This window comes from Epinephelus lanceolatus, chromosome 18 (assembly GCF_041903045.1).
Source record: "Epinephelus lanceolatus isolate andai-2023 chromosome 18, ASM4190304v1, whole genome shotgun sequence".
Taxonomy (NCBI): Eukaryota; Metazoa; Chordata; class Actinopteri; order Perciformes; family Serranidae; genus Epinephelus; species Epinephelus lanceolatus.
In genome coordinates, this window is record NC_135751.1 from 33,724,633 (window position 1) to 33,740,961 (window position 16,329).

A 16,329-nucleotide genomic window follows, 5' to 3' on the forward strand; every position below is an offset into this window, starting at 1 on the left:
CCCCTTTAAACACGTCATCCGCCATCAAGAATTTACACACACACACACACACACACACACACACACACACACACACACAAAGCTGAGGATATAACTGTTTCCAAGCAGCTCTTTGATGGCTGAGTCACTGAACATGTCCTGTATCATATCACGATAAGAAGAACATCAGTTTAAAGGCAGCAGCTGTTTCCCTTTCATCCTCTCTCCCTCTCTCTTTCCTTCTGCATCTCTCCATCCTCCCACTGCTTTCACAATGGTGCGCTAAGCCAGGGAAGATAGGGCAAATCCCTCCTCTGAGCAGAGCAGGCAGGGGAGTGAGAGACGGAGCAAGAGACCGAGGAGCCGCGGAGAGAGAGGACCGAGTGCAAAACACTTCCTCAAACACTCCTCTCTCATCACTCCTTCTCTCCCTCCATTTATCTGAATCCAACCAATCAGCTTGCAGTAAACCTTGGTCTTATGGCTTCACCGTGTGTGTGTGTGTGTGTGTGTGTGTGTGTGTGTGTGTCCCACCAACCTGTGGTGATGATGTCAGAGAAGATTCCTGCTTCCTAAGCTACTTGCCTGCATGGCTTGTTTCCTTACATCTTGTTTTCGTCCCCTCCCTTCGGTTCCTCACATCCTCACCACCTTGCCTCCTTTCCTCAGGACTTGTGTAGGCTGTACATTTCTGCTCTTCCACCTTTAGTGCAGAGACTGTGGTGAGCTAGCTTCAATTATATTTTTATTTGGAATGATATGATACTTTAATTTATTAAAATACATTAAGGTCACAAGCACTTATAGTCCAGTTTTGACTAGACGTAGGAATAGTTTGACGTTTTGAGAATACGCTTATAAAGTGCCCCAGGAACAAGTCCTAAAACCCAGAAATGAGTTAGCATTTTTGCACTCCTGGACCAATTGTCTTGAAGTCAGTAGGTTTTTGGTTGGATGCCTGAAATAAGGTCTGTGGTTAACACAAGCTCAAGACTTTCACGTTTTGTTCTGCACCATAAAATACATCAGTAAATACCCCACTCGTGATTTTTGAAGTTTAACGTGTCTTAAAAAAGGTGGTTGCTTATAAGTGGCTAAATGAGGCTACAGGATGTCATCACGCTGAACACAGCTTTACAGCCTCATTGTAGAAGGGACGTTGAAGTCATGCAACTGTGGTGTAGTTAGTTTGTAACCTAACGTTAGTGTTTTACTTCTGGCGATTGCATTCAGGCTTCAAAAATCATAAAAGTGGTGCTCATTTGGGAGGATTATCTTGCTGACCAAAACGTTTACAGTATGTATCACAGTTTTTGGTTTGCTACAGAGTTTATTTTCTGTAATAATCCAAAATCCAATGCAGAAATCCCATAGGCTTTTTGTTGAGGGAGCCACGGCAATGCTAATGTAACCCTCTCTTCTTGACTGTTGATGTTCCCCAGCTCTTCTGGGCTGTGGGTAATAAGCGGGCTACAACAATTGTTTCTTCCTCTTTAATTTTTACCAACACCACGAGACAGTACTAACACATTCCAACTTAAAGGTACAGCAAAGACACTCACTCTGACTCTGTGACTCTAAATTGTCCGCAGGTGTGAATGTGAGTGTGAATGGTTGTCTGTCTCTATGTGTCAGCCCTGTGATAGTCTGGTGACCTGTCCAGGATGTACCCTGCCTCTCACCCAATGTCAGCTGGGATAGGCTCCAGCCCCCCTGTGACTCCTAACAGGATAAGTGGTTGTGGAAAATTAATGAATGAATGAGCTGAATTGTTTTCTTACCAATTGTTAGGTAAGTAAATTAAGGCCGATACCACTCACATGCAGTGTTAGTCTGTCAAATATAAAGCTGGAGACAACAGGTGGGTAGTTTAGTTTACCCTGGCATGAAGACTGAAACTATAACTTTTGTTTTGATTAATCAACTGAAATATAGCATTTTAATTAGTGACCTTCAGAGGTAGGTGGACTGTGTTACCTTCTGAAAGAGCCAGACTAACATTTTCTCGTTTCCACCATCTATGCTAAGCTACGCTAACTCACTGCTTCATATGTACAGACATGAGAGGTGACATCGATTTTCTCTGCGAGAAAGCAAACAAGCATATTTCACAAGATGTCAAGCTACTGTTTTAAGAGCAGTTCTTAAAATCAAAAAGTGATTCATCAATAGTGAAGCGTGTTATTCAGCTGTAGCCTAATTATCACAGATGTAATTGCTGATGTGAAGAAGTGGCATTTCAGGCGTTCCAGATTAAAATAAATCCAACTGTGATGGATTTTTATAATGATTAGGAACATCAATTTGCGGCTGTACTGTAATCACACACACTGACTGATGCAAAACCTCACTGGCATAGGATTGCACAGCCTAAAGTCTACAGTCTAATAAAACAGGTTTTATTTTAGTCAGAACAATTAAGCATGTTTTACCACGGCTATAGGACCAAGCATGTCAAGATATAAACCTTTCAGACTGACTGCACACTGCAACACAGCTCATCTAATAACTAACACACACCAACACACACATTTGAACATCATAAATGGAGCATTGTCTCCATCTAGTGGATATTTTAGGCTACACACGCGGCACAAGCAGTTAATTTAAAAGTGTGCATTGAAAATAAATTATCACCAAATCATGATTCTAAAAAATATAAATGTGTTTCTTCCTCTGTGGTCCTGTGTCTCGGTGAGCTTGGCTGCCTCAGAGTGTGACTCCCTCTGGGACTATGATGCAGTTTATTAAAGAAAAAACAATATCAAGACGTCAGATCTCCAACAGAAGAAGTGGACAAGTGAAATCAATTATTTAATCTTCATGAGGTGTAAATCTGGTTTTCTTTGAGGCAGCCTGTCTGCTGTCCCCCGAGTCCAAACAGGTGCACTGCTCTGTGTGTGGAGGCAAGATGCTGCCTTCAGGTGTACAGAGGAAAATTGGACAAAACTTAATCCTGAATTGGATGAAGGCATATAAATAGGCATATGGGTTTTTAGACATTGTCACAAATGTTAATGATTTCTTTCTTTTTTCTTTCTTTCTTTCTTTTTTTGTTTTGTGGTTTGCTATTTTGTTATTTGACATGTGCCCTGCACTTGAAAGGTGATGTGTTTTATGAAATATGGGAGCCTTTTATGTCTTATATTGGATTGGATATCGCAACTATTCTTACAAGAGGGTTTATGTAGTGGGGGACTGACATGTCTGCCATCTGTTTTTCTTTCTTCTAGTATAGTTTGTAATTCCTGAGTCTCTTCACCTTTATAGATGTTTGATCTGTTGTATGTTATATTTATTATTTTTCCCTGAGAATTCAATACCCATACTAAAAATAAGTGCACAGGCCCCTCTTGCAGCAGACATTTTGACTTATCATAGTGGGAAAAGCACAGGTGTTACTGATAACACTCTGTTCTGTAAAGTGCTCCAGTGAGAGTGACAGTGGGCCAGCATGCATGACTTTGACCCATTACAACATACCTGGCTATGATTAAATATCCACAAAAGGGAAAAAGATCTAGTATCTCGTATCTTGTATGTCAAAAGTCCTAAGATTCAGTTTTAGTACAGCCGTATATATTTAAGTAATAGCATCTTTATATCTTTTTTTTTTGTCTTTGTGTGTGTGTGTGTGTGTGTGTGTGGGGGGGGTGCCTCTTTTCTTATGTTTCTGGATAAATATCTGTCCTCTTACGAATGGAAACCTGACACATTTTTGGAGCTGCTCCTGCACTGTCATTTGAGCATCTGTTAACAAATTTGAACTGCAAGGACTATAATTTATGATGAAACAGACTTGTACATGACTTTATATAAGTTAATAAGGGACTAATTATTCTTAGATACTAACTTTATTGATTATAAACAGTTTTTAAATTCTTTTTCGGGACAAATTAAAGAGGATTTACTGCTTTTCCATTCACGTTTATGAATATATTTACCCATAATGATGATAATGTTTATCATGTTTGACAACTTCCTTGTGAAAAGAAGTGGTCAAATTACGATTAAACACTTTTTTAAAAAACTTTTTTTTGAATTTGAATTTTATGTATTTATTTTCCTGTTAATTTTGTACATGTTTTATTTTTAAATTATTAATTCTTAGCCTTATGTTGCTGTACAGGAAGGTTGAAATATTGAAAGAAGAAAACGTGGTTACAAACCTTGAATATGAAATGGAATCATAGATATTTTTGTATGACCCCAAAATTCCGATAACATACTAACATACTTAAGTTCAAACCTGCCCTGTAATTGTTGTTATCTTTTAATATTTATCATTGTATATTAATAATAGTTTATTATGCTGATGTATCACAGGGTCACACACCTATTCACATAATTTCTCACTTAAAAAAATATAGAAATAAATGTCACCAGTACATGAGCTTTGTAATGAGTAAGATACATAATATGATATGGCAATAAAAAGTATTTTTAAAAGATTAAATCAGCTATGTAATAAAACTCTACATTAAATCAAAATGGTTTCCGGTTCTTTTATTTAAAATCACAATAATAATAATTTCAAAATTAAACCTTTAACAACAGCGGCTGGACAAACATTGTTTATAATTTTAATGATACAAGACATAAGTGCGTTTGCAGTCATCACTTTGATGCTTGAAATTCTGAGTGTGCGGGGGTGACCTGAACGCAGCATCAGATGGAGCTCGCGCTGTGCTGACGAGCCGTTGCTTGTGGAAACAGCTGGTGGTTTCTGTCAGGGAGCACTCTCCGGGCTCACAGCGCCGTTAGCCGGGATAAAAGTTCACATTAGACCCGAAACTGACTGAGGGCGCTTTGCTTTGAGTGTCTGCCGCTGTTCCACCAGACGACGGGACATGTCATCCCGTGAACGCCACTTTAACCGGCAGTTGGTAATTGACGACCTAACAGTTTGTTAGCCGCAGACCCGTGACGCTCGACGCAACCGGCGGCTAACGGCAGCTAGCAAGCTAACTTTGTTACTCCCATTGCAACTGACGATACAGGTGTTCTGTCACCGCCGGCAAACTGTCAGCTGTCGGCTCCCTGGCAGCGTGGGGCGAGGTTTTCTGCTTATTTTCAGCATGACTCATGTTCATTATAAATTCTCCTCCAAACTCAGCTACGACACGGTGGTGTTTGACGGCCCGCACATCACGCTGAGGGATCTGAAGAGGCAGATTATGGGCAGGGAGAAGCTGCGAGCCGGGGACTGCGACCTGCAGATCACTAACGCACAGAGCAAAGAAGGTAATAAAAACCATATGTTATGGACTGATAGGGTGTGTTTATCCTGACAGTTTGAACTTTGGAAGAAAGCACGTGGTCCGTGTTTGACAGCTGTGTTGGGACAGAGGGTTGCGTCACCTGTTTCAGCTTGACGGGGGTCCAGAAAAGTCAAGCAAGAACAAAAGGGGTCTAATGAATGGGCCACATTCCTGCTGCATGCACGCCTCATGCCTGTAATTGAACGGCCTGGTGGTGGTGGTGGATCAGCCCGGTCAGTGCCATGCATGTGAAAGTGCCAAGAGACACATGGGATAAATATAGCAAAGGTAGGGTAGGAGCACAGCCCAGTCATGACCATAAGATTTAAGCCTAGCCAGACACACACACATAAATGAAAATCATCACTATATGAATCATCAGTGATGATAATTTGCTGCAGTGTAGGTGCAGTCACTAAATACACAGAAGGCAGAAGAGAAAATATGACAGACAAAACCTGATATGCAGCTATGACTGATGGTATCGCCTCAGAGAAGTTTCAGTATCCTGCAGATAAACTCTGAAACCCATCATACTCTCAGAAATGTGCTTCCACTGAAAGCACAACCCACCCAAATATTTACATACAACTCCAGCTGTAAGAGTTTACAGAAAGTTTACAATCAGGTAATTTAAAAAAACGATTTAATAGATACATGATAGGACGGATTAGTGGATTCAGACTTTTCAGGCTTCTTTAATCAGATGTGAGTCTGACGACAGTGCTGTGTCATGCAGTATTGTGGTTTCCTGACGACCACACTGCAGGATACAAAGAGTGTCAATATGTTCCTTAACTTTAGTGTGACTCACAGTTCAGCAGTTCAGAATGAGAAGTGGAAATGATTCGTAACAGTTACTCCGACTAGAAGAATAGAGAATTACAATAAGTAAGAATAAGAGTATGAAATAAAAGTGTGTAAATATAAGGCAATAAATGAAATTAAAGCGATGAACGGGCCCTCGCAGTCCACGCGCGTCAGGGCATGCTGCCGTTGGGGGGCGTGCACCTAGATGTCTTGTCAGCTGTAATAAATAAAAAAATAAACGTTATCTCTTACTTACATTTCCAGTATACAGGTAGGCACCCAACCCACGTATGTATTTTTCCAAAAAGTAGAAGCTGAATACATGCCCAATAGTTCAAGGTCTTCTGACTCTTAAAAAGTTGACATGGTGTCTCTAGCTCAAAGTATGAGGGACAAGAAGAGGTTGAAAGTCGATGAGTTTTGAAGAGGATTTGAAGATTTTCCAATTTACTTCCATTCACACTAATTAGACTGCCACCAGAGCGCCACCTATTGGCCGATTTGCACCGAATTTTGCACAAACCCTCATCGGGCCATGGAACACAATTAGCAAAAGTGTTGTGGTAATCAGACTGTATTTGGTCAAGATATGAAAGACTGTCTGTTTTGAACACAATGTGGAGGAATTTGTTGTTTTATATTTTGGCCATTTTTGGACGATCAAAATTCTTTTAATAACTTTTTGTCAGGAGGGTTGACAGATGCTTCATGCAAAGTTTGGTGCAAATCGGACAAATCGCCTAGGAGGAGTTCAAAAAAGTATGTTTTTCATTTGTCGCGATTTAGGGAATGGAAAGTTACCGCGAAAGTGGGCGTGGCTTACACCACACAATTCAGCGGAATTCAGAGAACACATAAATAGAAGGTTTAACAATGTGCGACATATTATGTGGGAGTTATTAGCCAAAAACGCTTTTGCATTGAAAGTATCGTAACCTGCTGGTCATTTTTGGTGTGTGAGTTACAGGGGCCAGTCTATACCACCCCTATCAATTTTATTTCCATGAGTGTTATGGTGTTGGCACAGTGCCAAATATTAAATTAGACGGCCACCAGAGCGCCACCTAGTGGCGGATCGGTAAGTCCTTCATCAGATATCCTCAGGAGGGCATTGACAATAATTATAACAAGTTTCGTGTTAATCCGCCCAACCGATGTTCAGATATAAAATACTTCAATTTAAAGAGCGCCACCTGGTGGTCATCGCCTGACATTTTGCACAGAGCCTCAGGGGCTCATGAGGAAGTAGTAAATTGAGTTTCATGTCATTCGGATACACCAATGTGGATATATGCAGCACTTCCTGTTTAGAACGAAATCTGCAGGAAGTTGCTATTTAATAACTTGAGTATTGTTTGGAATATCGAAATTCTTTTAATAACTTTTTGTCGGGAGGGTCCTCAGATGCTGTGTGCAAAGTTTCATGCCAATCGGTGAAATTGCCTGGGAGGAGTTCGAAAAAGTAGGTTTGCAACATTTTGCGAATTTGCAAAAAAAAAACGGTAGGCGGAAAATGGAAATATATATATATATATATATATATATATATATATATATATATAATCGGGAGAAAAACAATAGGGACCTCGCAGGTCTCCTGCTTGGGCCCTAATAAAACAGAAATGAAATGTGTGTTAACATAGAAATAAAGTGTGTGTTATGCTACTGTGTTTAACGCTAGTACTTAAGATATAAAAATTGGTGAGTTTTATATCTTATATTTTGTATATTTACTCAAAAATGGTACTGTAGTACTTGAGTATTTCCATTTTATGCTACTCCATACTTCTACTCATTTCAGAGGTAAATAAGTAGTATACTTTTTATTCCACTACCTTTATTTTAGGGATGCATTATATTGGATTTTTTTTTTGCCGATATGTAACGTCTCATTTCACTAATAATCAATACCGATATCGATATATCCACTTTTTTCCCCACCTAATTTTAGTGATCATCAAGTCTCTTCTGTAGTGGAATTAACATCAGATTATGCATGCATATTCTTATCGTGATGGCCCACCAGCAGATAGAGACGTGAAATACAATACGTTTCAATGTATACAATATTCATTCATTGTGCAAAATAAGAAAACGCATGTTGGTGGGCCGAGTCTGATAGCTCATTTTAAAGCCGATATCGGCCGATACCAATGACGTGCAGATATTATCGTGCATCCCTACTTCATTTTAAAGCCTTAGGTATTAGCTACTTAGTTTTTGTATCAGTAACTGTAATTTGCAACCCAGCAGTATATAGAGCAATTTAAATGAGTTCCACATTTACCAACTTCAACATCAAAGTGATGAACACATGAATGTATTAATGATTATAATTCAATAATAAATATGACTCTGAAAAGGGCCATTCTACACAATGAGCACTTCTGGTTTTGGTTCTTTAAGTATTTTGTTATTCTAATACTTATGTACTTTTATGTAAGGAAGTTTTTAAATGCAGGACTTTTACTTGTAACAGAGTGTTCATATACTTTAGTATTACTACTTTAACTCAAGTTAAAGATCTGAGTACTTTGTCCAACACTGACACAGAGTAATGTGAGACTGGTGACAGAGGTTACCCAGCTGTGAAATTAATATCAAGTCTTTACTGTCTAGATTTAGCAGATTAACAAAAGGTAGAATTTGTTAATCTAAGGCTGAAACAATATGTCGATAAACTGATTAGTCACTCAACAGAAACTTAACTATTTTAATAACCAATGAATTTTGTAGGTAATTTTTAAATAAGAAATACCAGTAATTCACTGGCTCCGGCCTCTATAATAAGAAAGTGAATATGTTTGGAATTTGAGTGTTTGTCCAGACAAAACAAGCCAACTGAAGACATCACCTTGAGTTTTTGGTCATTTTTATTTTAAGACATTTTTTAGAACAGTAGAGTATTAGTGTTCTGTACGACATCAGTTGCACGTCTGTCCGTCGTGGAAGAGGGATCCCTCCTCATTTGCTCCTCCTGAGGTTTGTACCATTTTTTGGGGGGGAGTTTTTCCTTATCCGCTGTGAGGGTCCTAAGGACAGAGGGATTTCGTATGCTGTAAAGCCCTGTGAGGCTTTATAAATAAAATTGATTGGTTGATAAATATCTGGCAAAATGTACAAATATACAAGATAGAAGTGTTTTCAAGGAGCGAAAGCAAAATCCAGTGCCTAATAGAATCACAATAGCAGTACAACACAAGACGACTAAGAGCAACTCCAGCAGGCTGCCGCCCGAGACTTCAAATGAAAATAATAAGCAGATTGACCGATAATGAAAATAATCGGCGCTTGCAGCAGTAGATTAATTAAGCCAAGACTAAAGACTTGTGTAAAGGCCCAGACGCATCAAACCTACATTCTCACTCCATCTTGACTTCAGCTGTTTGTTTACTTTCCTCAATTCCATTTCTCTTCTCGTGCACTGAGCTGAACTGCCAGTTAGAGTGGTTTAGTTCACCAACGATCTCCACTGTCTCTGCTACAGAAAAGTGGACAAAGGCCAATGAAGGCCAATGGTGTGGGACACACCACCAAGACTAGGGCGAAGCTAGGGCTACAGACGTGCACTGACGGCTCAACATTGACCAACAGTCTGCTGTCGGCTTGATGTGTCATTCTCACATTAACTGCATGTCAGCGAAGGGTGCTAAGTTTCTCAATAACCCTGAAGAAGAGAGATTTTCTTATGGTGTTAAATATTTACCACACAGAAATCATTTTGTGTGAGCTGATCCTTAGACTTTCTCCATCTCTCCCTGTCAGAGTACACAGATGATGAAGGTTTGATCTCCAAAGGCTCCTCTGTCATCATCAGGAGAATCCCAATCATCGGAGCAAAGTCCAGCTCGAGCAGCAAGATCCGCAACGTGTAAGTGTAAATTTTTTGGTCTGGCAGTGTTACAAGTGTTTAAGTAGTAGAACTTTTCACAATAATCTTACTCAGCTTCTGCGTCAGCTTCAGCAGTCGATCATTTTATTGTAAAAATATGAGGAAATGTTGCACAGTTGTGTCATAATAAATCAAAATATGAGCTTATAGTGGATCCCAGGCATCAGCCTCAAAATTGGAACATGTATAGGTAAGAAAACTGTTGTCTAAAATGCATGTACTTGCTTTTGTTCACAGTAAATGTAGATCCTAAGCTCTTAGTAGAATAAAAAGCACAGTGAAGGTTGGAGTTTTTGCTTATATGGACAGTTGTGAGCAGCAGCATGTATTTGCAGGTACAGGATCACAATGGTGATGAAATGACAGAGCTAAACATCCTCATGATGACCCAGTACAAAGGCCTGAATCTTTCAGTTGATGGCCGACAGTTAACAGAACAGGGTTTTTGCGTAACACTTGCATGATCAAATATGCCCACGGGAGAAGAGGAAAGAGTAGAAGTGTGACTCCATGGTGACGTTCACAGGGATTACCCAGATATTAGTCAGGCTTAGACAGGACAGCCAGCAGTGGTGTGGGTTTTATGCCTGGAAAGCAGGAAAAGACCTCACTGGAACAGACTGGCGGTCATGTGATTAGCCCCGTCAGCACCATGCAGACGGGTAGAGAGGAATGAGGGCTAAAGAACGCTGGCCACAAGATTAAATGCAGCAAAATCAATTTTCCACCAGCACATGCAGACTGATAGTCACTCAGCTTCAAAGGGCCTCCAAGGAATCTTTAACTTTGAGTCACTTTAAAGGCTTTACATCCTCATCTTACATTAAACTTAACATCAGATTTTAAACTAAAGGACAGATTCACTGTAAACACATTTTGCTAACACTGTTAAAACTGTTGTGTGTGAATTAAGGTGGCATTCATGGCTCAGCTTTATTGTTGGGTTGAGTGTTTGACATTTTGTAGAGTTAATTAGGTCACTAAGAGACACTAAGAGAAACCCATCATAAAAAAAGAGAAGAATAAAGGTGTGTTCAGCTAAAGTAATATAATATTTTCCATATAAACTACAGGTTGGGCAAGAAAATGAAATAAATAACTGTACACTTTGTCAACTTCCAGCCATCCCCTAAATCAAAACCATGTAATTTTACTCTTACCTGTAATGCCATGTATCAATTTAGACTGTTTTGGTGTGAGTTGCAGAGTGTTGGAGATATCAGCCGTAGAGATGTCTGCTTTCTCTCCAATATGATGGAACTAGATGGCACTCAGCTTGTGGTGCTCAAAGTGCCAAAAAATACATTTGAAAAACTCAACAGCAATGTCTTGACTCACAGCTCAGCAAAACTAGTTTATACTGCCTGTAGGGGAATTCTGGGTCATGTAGGAAATCACCGCCTGAAGTGTTAAACAAGTTTTTCATGATATGTGTGATTCACTTTAAAGATTGTATTGACATTTATATTTTGTACTTTTTCCTTCTTATTTATTGAAGTAAAGTAGTGCCAATAAATTGTTCATATCAGCCCTATTTTTTGTTTCCAGGGTGTTAAAGTATCACGAGCACCTGGTTTAAAAACAATTTATTTTTATGTTTCAGTGAACGATCAGATGTCCAGCTTCCCCACGCCTTTGGAGCCTTCAAAGCAGTACGTAACCAAACCACATCGCACCGCACCTCTTCTCCTGCAGCCCCACTAAACACACACATTGTTAGCATGGCCTAATATCTCAGCATTAGTTGTATGTTGGCGTTAGTATGATTGGATTAAACCAGTGGTTCTTAACCAGGGGTCCTTCAGGGAGTTCCAGGGGTAAGTAAGCCCAATATGAGTGAGAGCAACTATTCTGATCATAGGTTTCACTTCCTCCACTGTTATCACCTGTAATTTAAACTATAGTATTCTGCTCTTAATCATATCTAACAACCAAAATCTTGTCAGATGGAGGTCCCTTAAGCAAAATCTTATGAAATGAGTGTCAATTTTAGGGTCAGTGACAATAAGAAAGTTAAGAACCACTTATTTAAACAAGTGAAACCAGAAGCTAAATCATCGGAAGCCTTTATTTCCTCTGGTTCTCTAAGTTCCTGTTGCAAAGAGGAAGTAGTGTGCTACTCAGGATTTGATTTATAGACAGCTGCTGCTCTGAGATAAATCATATTTTAAAATGATATTACATAAATAAAAAGCAGTATTGGCAGTCAAATCGTGTACAAGAAAAAGAAGTGAGGTTTACACTTAAACCAGCACTGTATGATTAACCATAAGGAAAAGTATATTTGTACATATTATCTTTAATAAAGGCCCTCAGCTGTTAATTTAACAAGTTGCTGTGTCACCAGAGGATCATTCAGTATCTGTCTGTGGGTGGTGGGAGCCGCTCGGGCGGGTCAAACATTATCATGCAGGCCAGCTAGTCAGCTGATAAACCCAACTGTTGTTTAATGAGCTGCTAACAGTCACTGCCCAGTAGGCTCTTCTCCAGGAGCTGCTGTAGCATTTGCCCTCAGACATCTTTAAAAACATGGAGATAAATGTATTAGTTTTGTGCTAGTGTAAGTCTAAATTAGTTTAAATGCAGTTTTAATGCAGTATCAGGTTAATGGAATGTTTCCCCTCCCCCAAATGACCTTTTGTATATCATTGACTCACCACATTTTATGTTAGATTTGTCAAGAAAACTTTGTTTTTCATGCATGCCTCATGTGAACAAAGAATCCAAAAATGGTGAGAATTCTTGATGAATTAAAGTCATAAGGGTCAGCGTTTAACAGTGGCAAAAATTTATCAAAACATCTGTTTACAAAATTACATGACTTGGATTATAATCCAACTCTCATTAATTCATTCATATGCTCAGAACTTCCCAAACACATGCATTTTTTTGCTAAAACGTTTTTATTTAAAACCAAACTGAAAATAAAACCTATTTATAGTCTCTTCATAGCCAGACCCCATTGACAGAAACAGTAATTTTACCTCACTGAACACAGGAGCTGCTGGTTTACCACTGCCTCGATCAGTTAATTTCTTTGTGTTACTGTGAGATTTGGGTGTTTTAAAGGGATAGTTCGACATTTTGGCAAATTCGCCTTTTGCCGTAATCTCTATAGTCATATGAGTAGGTACATTACCTTTAATCGGAGTCATTTGATGGTTTATTTTGAGGGAGAGAGGGACCTGTACCGTTTACCTCCATTTCAGCGGGCAGCTCTGCCACACCGATCTCAGAACAGCACGCACTGACAATTAAAGGTAATGTACCTACTCATATGACTATAGGGATTACGGCAATAGGCGAATTTGCCAAAATGTCGAACTATCCCTTTAACAGGCTAATTCGGATTCAGCAAATTCACACAATTAGACAAACAAGTTACAGATCGAGGCAGTGGCAGACCAGCAGCTCCTGTGTTCAGCCTTCAGCGAGGTAAAATTACTGGTTTTCTCAATGGAGTCTGGCTTTGAAGAGAGTCTAGATCAGTTTCAGTTTAGGTTTAGTAAGGTTTAGTGAAAATACATGCATTTTGGAAGTACAGAGCATTAGACCGGATAAATGAGACTGCACAAGTTGTTCTTCAAGAATTTAACGTAACACTTGGTGAGTAATTAATATACAACTGATTACTTTTGGGGTGAAGTATTCCTTGAATTGAATCCTGCACATAGTGAAGTGAACAGATGCTCTGGAAATGTATCAATAACACTAATCAAACTCTTCAAATCCAGTAAAGAAATGAATGTCTTAGAGGTCTTCAGACTTTGGAAATGAAACCTATACACTACCTCTGTTAGGGTTTATAATTCAGGCTAGATTTACAGTGTTTCAGCTTTAATGTAGGAGCAAATAAACAGTGCCTCTCTTAAACCCGCTCCTCAGAAACCAAGTGGTGCTGCACTGTTATTTCATGCTGGATTCTTGCAGTGCCAGTCTTGTTTGTTATCTTGTAAACTAACTCAAGCACATCTCAAAAGCTTTCACTTGAATCAGTGTGCACTGACCTGACCTGATTTTCTCTCTGGTTTCTCAGTAGGAGAAGTGTCTGCCATTCCTCTTAGTACTTTGTTGGACTACACAAACTTTTTTTTTCCTTTTGTGTTTTTCTGCCAATAAAGTCGTTTGTATGAAGCTGTCTTATGTATTGATTATGTGTTTGACTTCACTGGAGAGAACAACACAGATACACACACAGATGATACCTCAGATAACACATCTTGGAGATGTGAGTGTCTGTCATCATTGGACATTTCTGATTGATTGTTAAATCCACATTAATTAAACTGCAAAAAAAAAATACATATACTAGAGTCATACTAGAAATTGGACAAGTTGCGATTCAGAGTTGCATTGTCACGAATTTGGAGTACCAGAAAAAGACATTTTTAAAAAGAAAAGTTAAAATCGAAACAGCAGAAGATGAGATGTTCTAACTTTTAGTCCCCAGTGCGCCTCAAGCATTAAAAACACTATATCTTATATTTCCTATAATGCAACTTGACAGTGTCTTTAATCAGATTTGGCTGAGGTTTAATAAAGCCAGACAGGAAGATCTATCATACTGCTGTGAACAATATAATACAGAGCAGTCAGTTTGTACTCCAGCACATTGGACTTTAAATGAAACAATAACTTAGAAGTTTGAAGTGTCAACTTTAAACTTGTGTTCACGATTAAGTGTTATTGTGTGAATATTTTGCTTTTGATAAGGTTTTTCAAATCTTATTTTGTTAAAAATACGTTTGAGGCAGTATAAAGATGAGCATGTGCTGTATTATTTGTGAGTGTTATGTCTAGGTGAATGCTAATGTCAGCGTCCTCACAATGAAAGTGCTAGCATGCTAATGTTTAGTGGGTATAAATTCTACTATGTCGCAGAGATGTGGACTCGAGTCAAAGATTTGATTACTTTAAACTCCACAAAATCAAAAGAGACTTTCCACTTGACTTGGACTTTAACACCAATGACTCGTGACTTCACTTGGATTTGAGCCTTTTGACTAAAATTCTCAATATCTTTCTCCAAAGTATGTTATTTAAAAAGTGTACCCTGAATCAAATTATTTCCCTTCACTTCCCGAATCAACGAAAGTTAACATTAATCTTTTAATTTCAAGTAGACATACAACATACATTATCACTTTTAGTCTTAGAAAATGTCTTCCAAATTTGGGAAGAGAAAATTACAGTGTCAGACGAGTGCTATGAAAGTGCAACATTGACACTACTTTATTAAATGATTAAGTTCAGTCCCACTTTGTTTTAACAAATTAATACACCCTCAAAAAAGCATTCATGATTTTTGTAAATTTAATATTTTATTATTCTGTCGTGTAAATGGCATTACATGTGGTGAAGAGCACATAATGACCTGTTTAAGACTCGAAACTCAAAGTTTAGGACTTGGAACTTGACTCTGGAGTTAAGTGCAGCGACTTGAGGCTTACTTGTGACCTGGTCCCACCCCTGCCACATTCACTCTGTTAGTGTAACCTGATAACATGCTGCTATTTGATAATAAGCACTAAACACAGCTGACACCTCCTCTGAACAGGATGTGATTCCAACAAGCGAGCAAGCAAACGTCAGGTTGTCCTAACCTGCTCTGTGTGTGAGCCAACAGTGCAAGCAATGTGTCACTTATTCAAAAAAAACGCTCGCCCTTGGCTCTGTTTTGGTGGAGCTTTGTGCACCTCCCACCTGTTTTCAGAGCAACAGCAAGCTGTTCCTTTTGCTCGCTCAGGGCTCGATAGGTTATCTGAATGTTGTTGTGTCTGGAAGTATATCTGGACACTTTGTCGTGCTGCAGAGTTCACTTACTGGCTTGCTGCATGTCAAGAAGAGGTGTCAGACTGATAGGAATGTCTTAGTTTTGCAGGTATTTGGTCTAAAGTACTGGACGAATTCTAATTTTGAACAGCTGTCGGTGTTAGGTGAAAAGTCAGAAAATCACCAAAGCCGTCTTTTAGGGACTTTAAATGTTAGTAGAATATTTAATGGCAGTCCGTAGAGATATTTCAGTCCAGACTAAACATGGGCCGAGAGATCAGCATTTCCATCAGTAGAGCCGTGCTGCTAGCATTGCTGAAGAGGTGTCCTCTCTTGTCTGACATGGCGATTTAGCTGTCATGGTTTCCCTTATCTGTTCCAGACTAGTAGAGGAACAAACCAAGGACAGATCCACAAAAACAAGAAAGAATGATAGGAGGCGCCGAGGTAGACGCCAAGATGTTTTATATCCAACAAAACGCTGTCCTGACAGGTGAAAACTCCCAGGGAGCACTATGTTGTTGGCTTCTTCATTTTTAGGAGTTTAAAGGGATGGCAAGTGGCAGGAGGTGCTGAGGCAGTAATCCTCGGAAGAGAACAGACATGCATTATCCA

General features: G+C 39.2%; 1 protein-coding gene across 4 annotated transcripts in view; it reads left to right on the plus strand.

The window, feature by feature from the left end:
- The window catches only part of LOC117268567 (uncharacterized), a 30,932-nt gene that overhangs the window by 35 nt on the left and 14,568 nt on the right, over positions 1–16,329 (plus strand). For 3 of the 4 annotated variants that reach the window (XM_033645132.2, XM_033645134.2, XM_033645133.2), the window contains exons 1-3: positions 4,674–5,223; positions 9,816–9,921; positions 11,546–11,594. In XM_033645132.2, the coding sequence (XP_033501023.2) occupies positions 5,058–5,223; positions 9,816–9,921; positions 11,546–11,594 (321 nt within the window). In that variant the 5' untranslated portion in view covers positions 4,674–5,057. Of the gene's footprint in view, positions 1–4,673; positions 5,224–9,815; positions 9,922–11,545; positions 11,595–16,329 lie in introns of those variants that run through there. The other variant, XM_033645136.2, reaches the window with a different exon arrangement.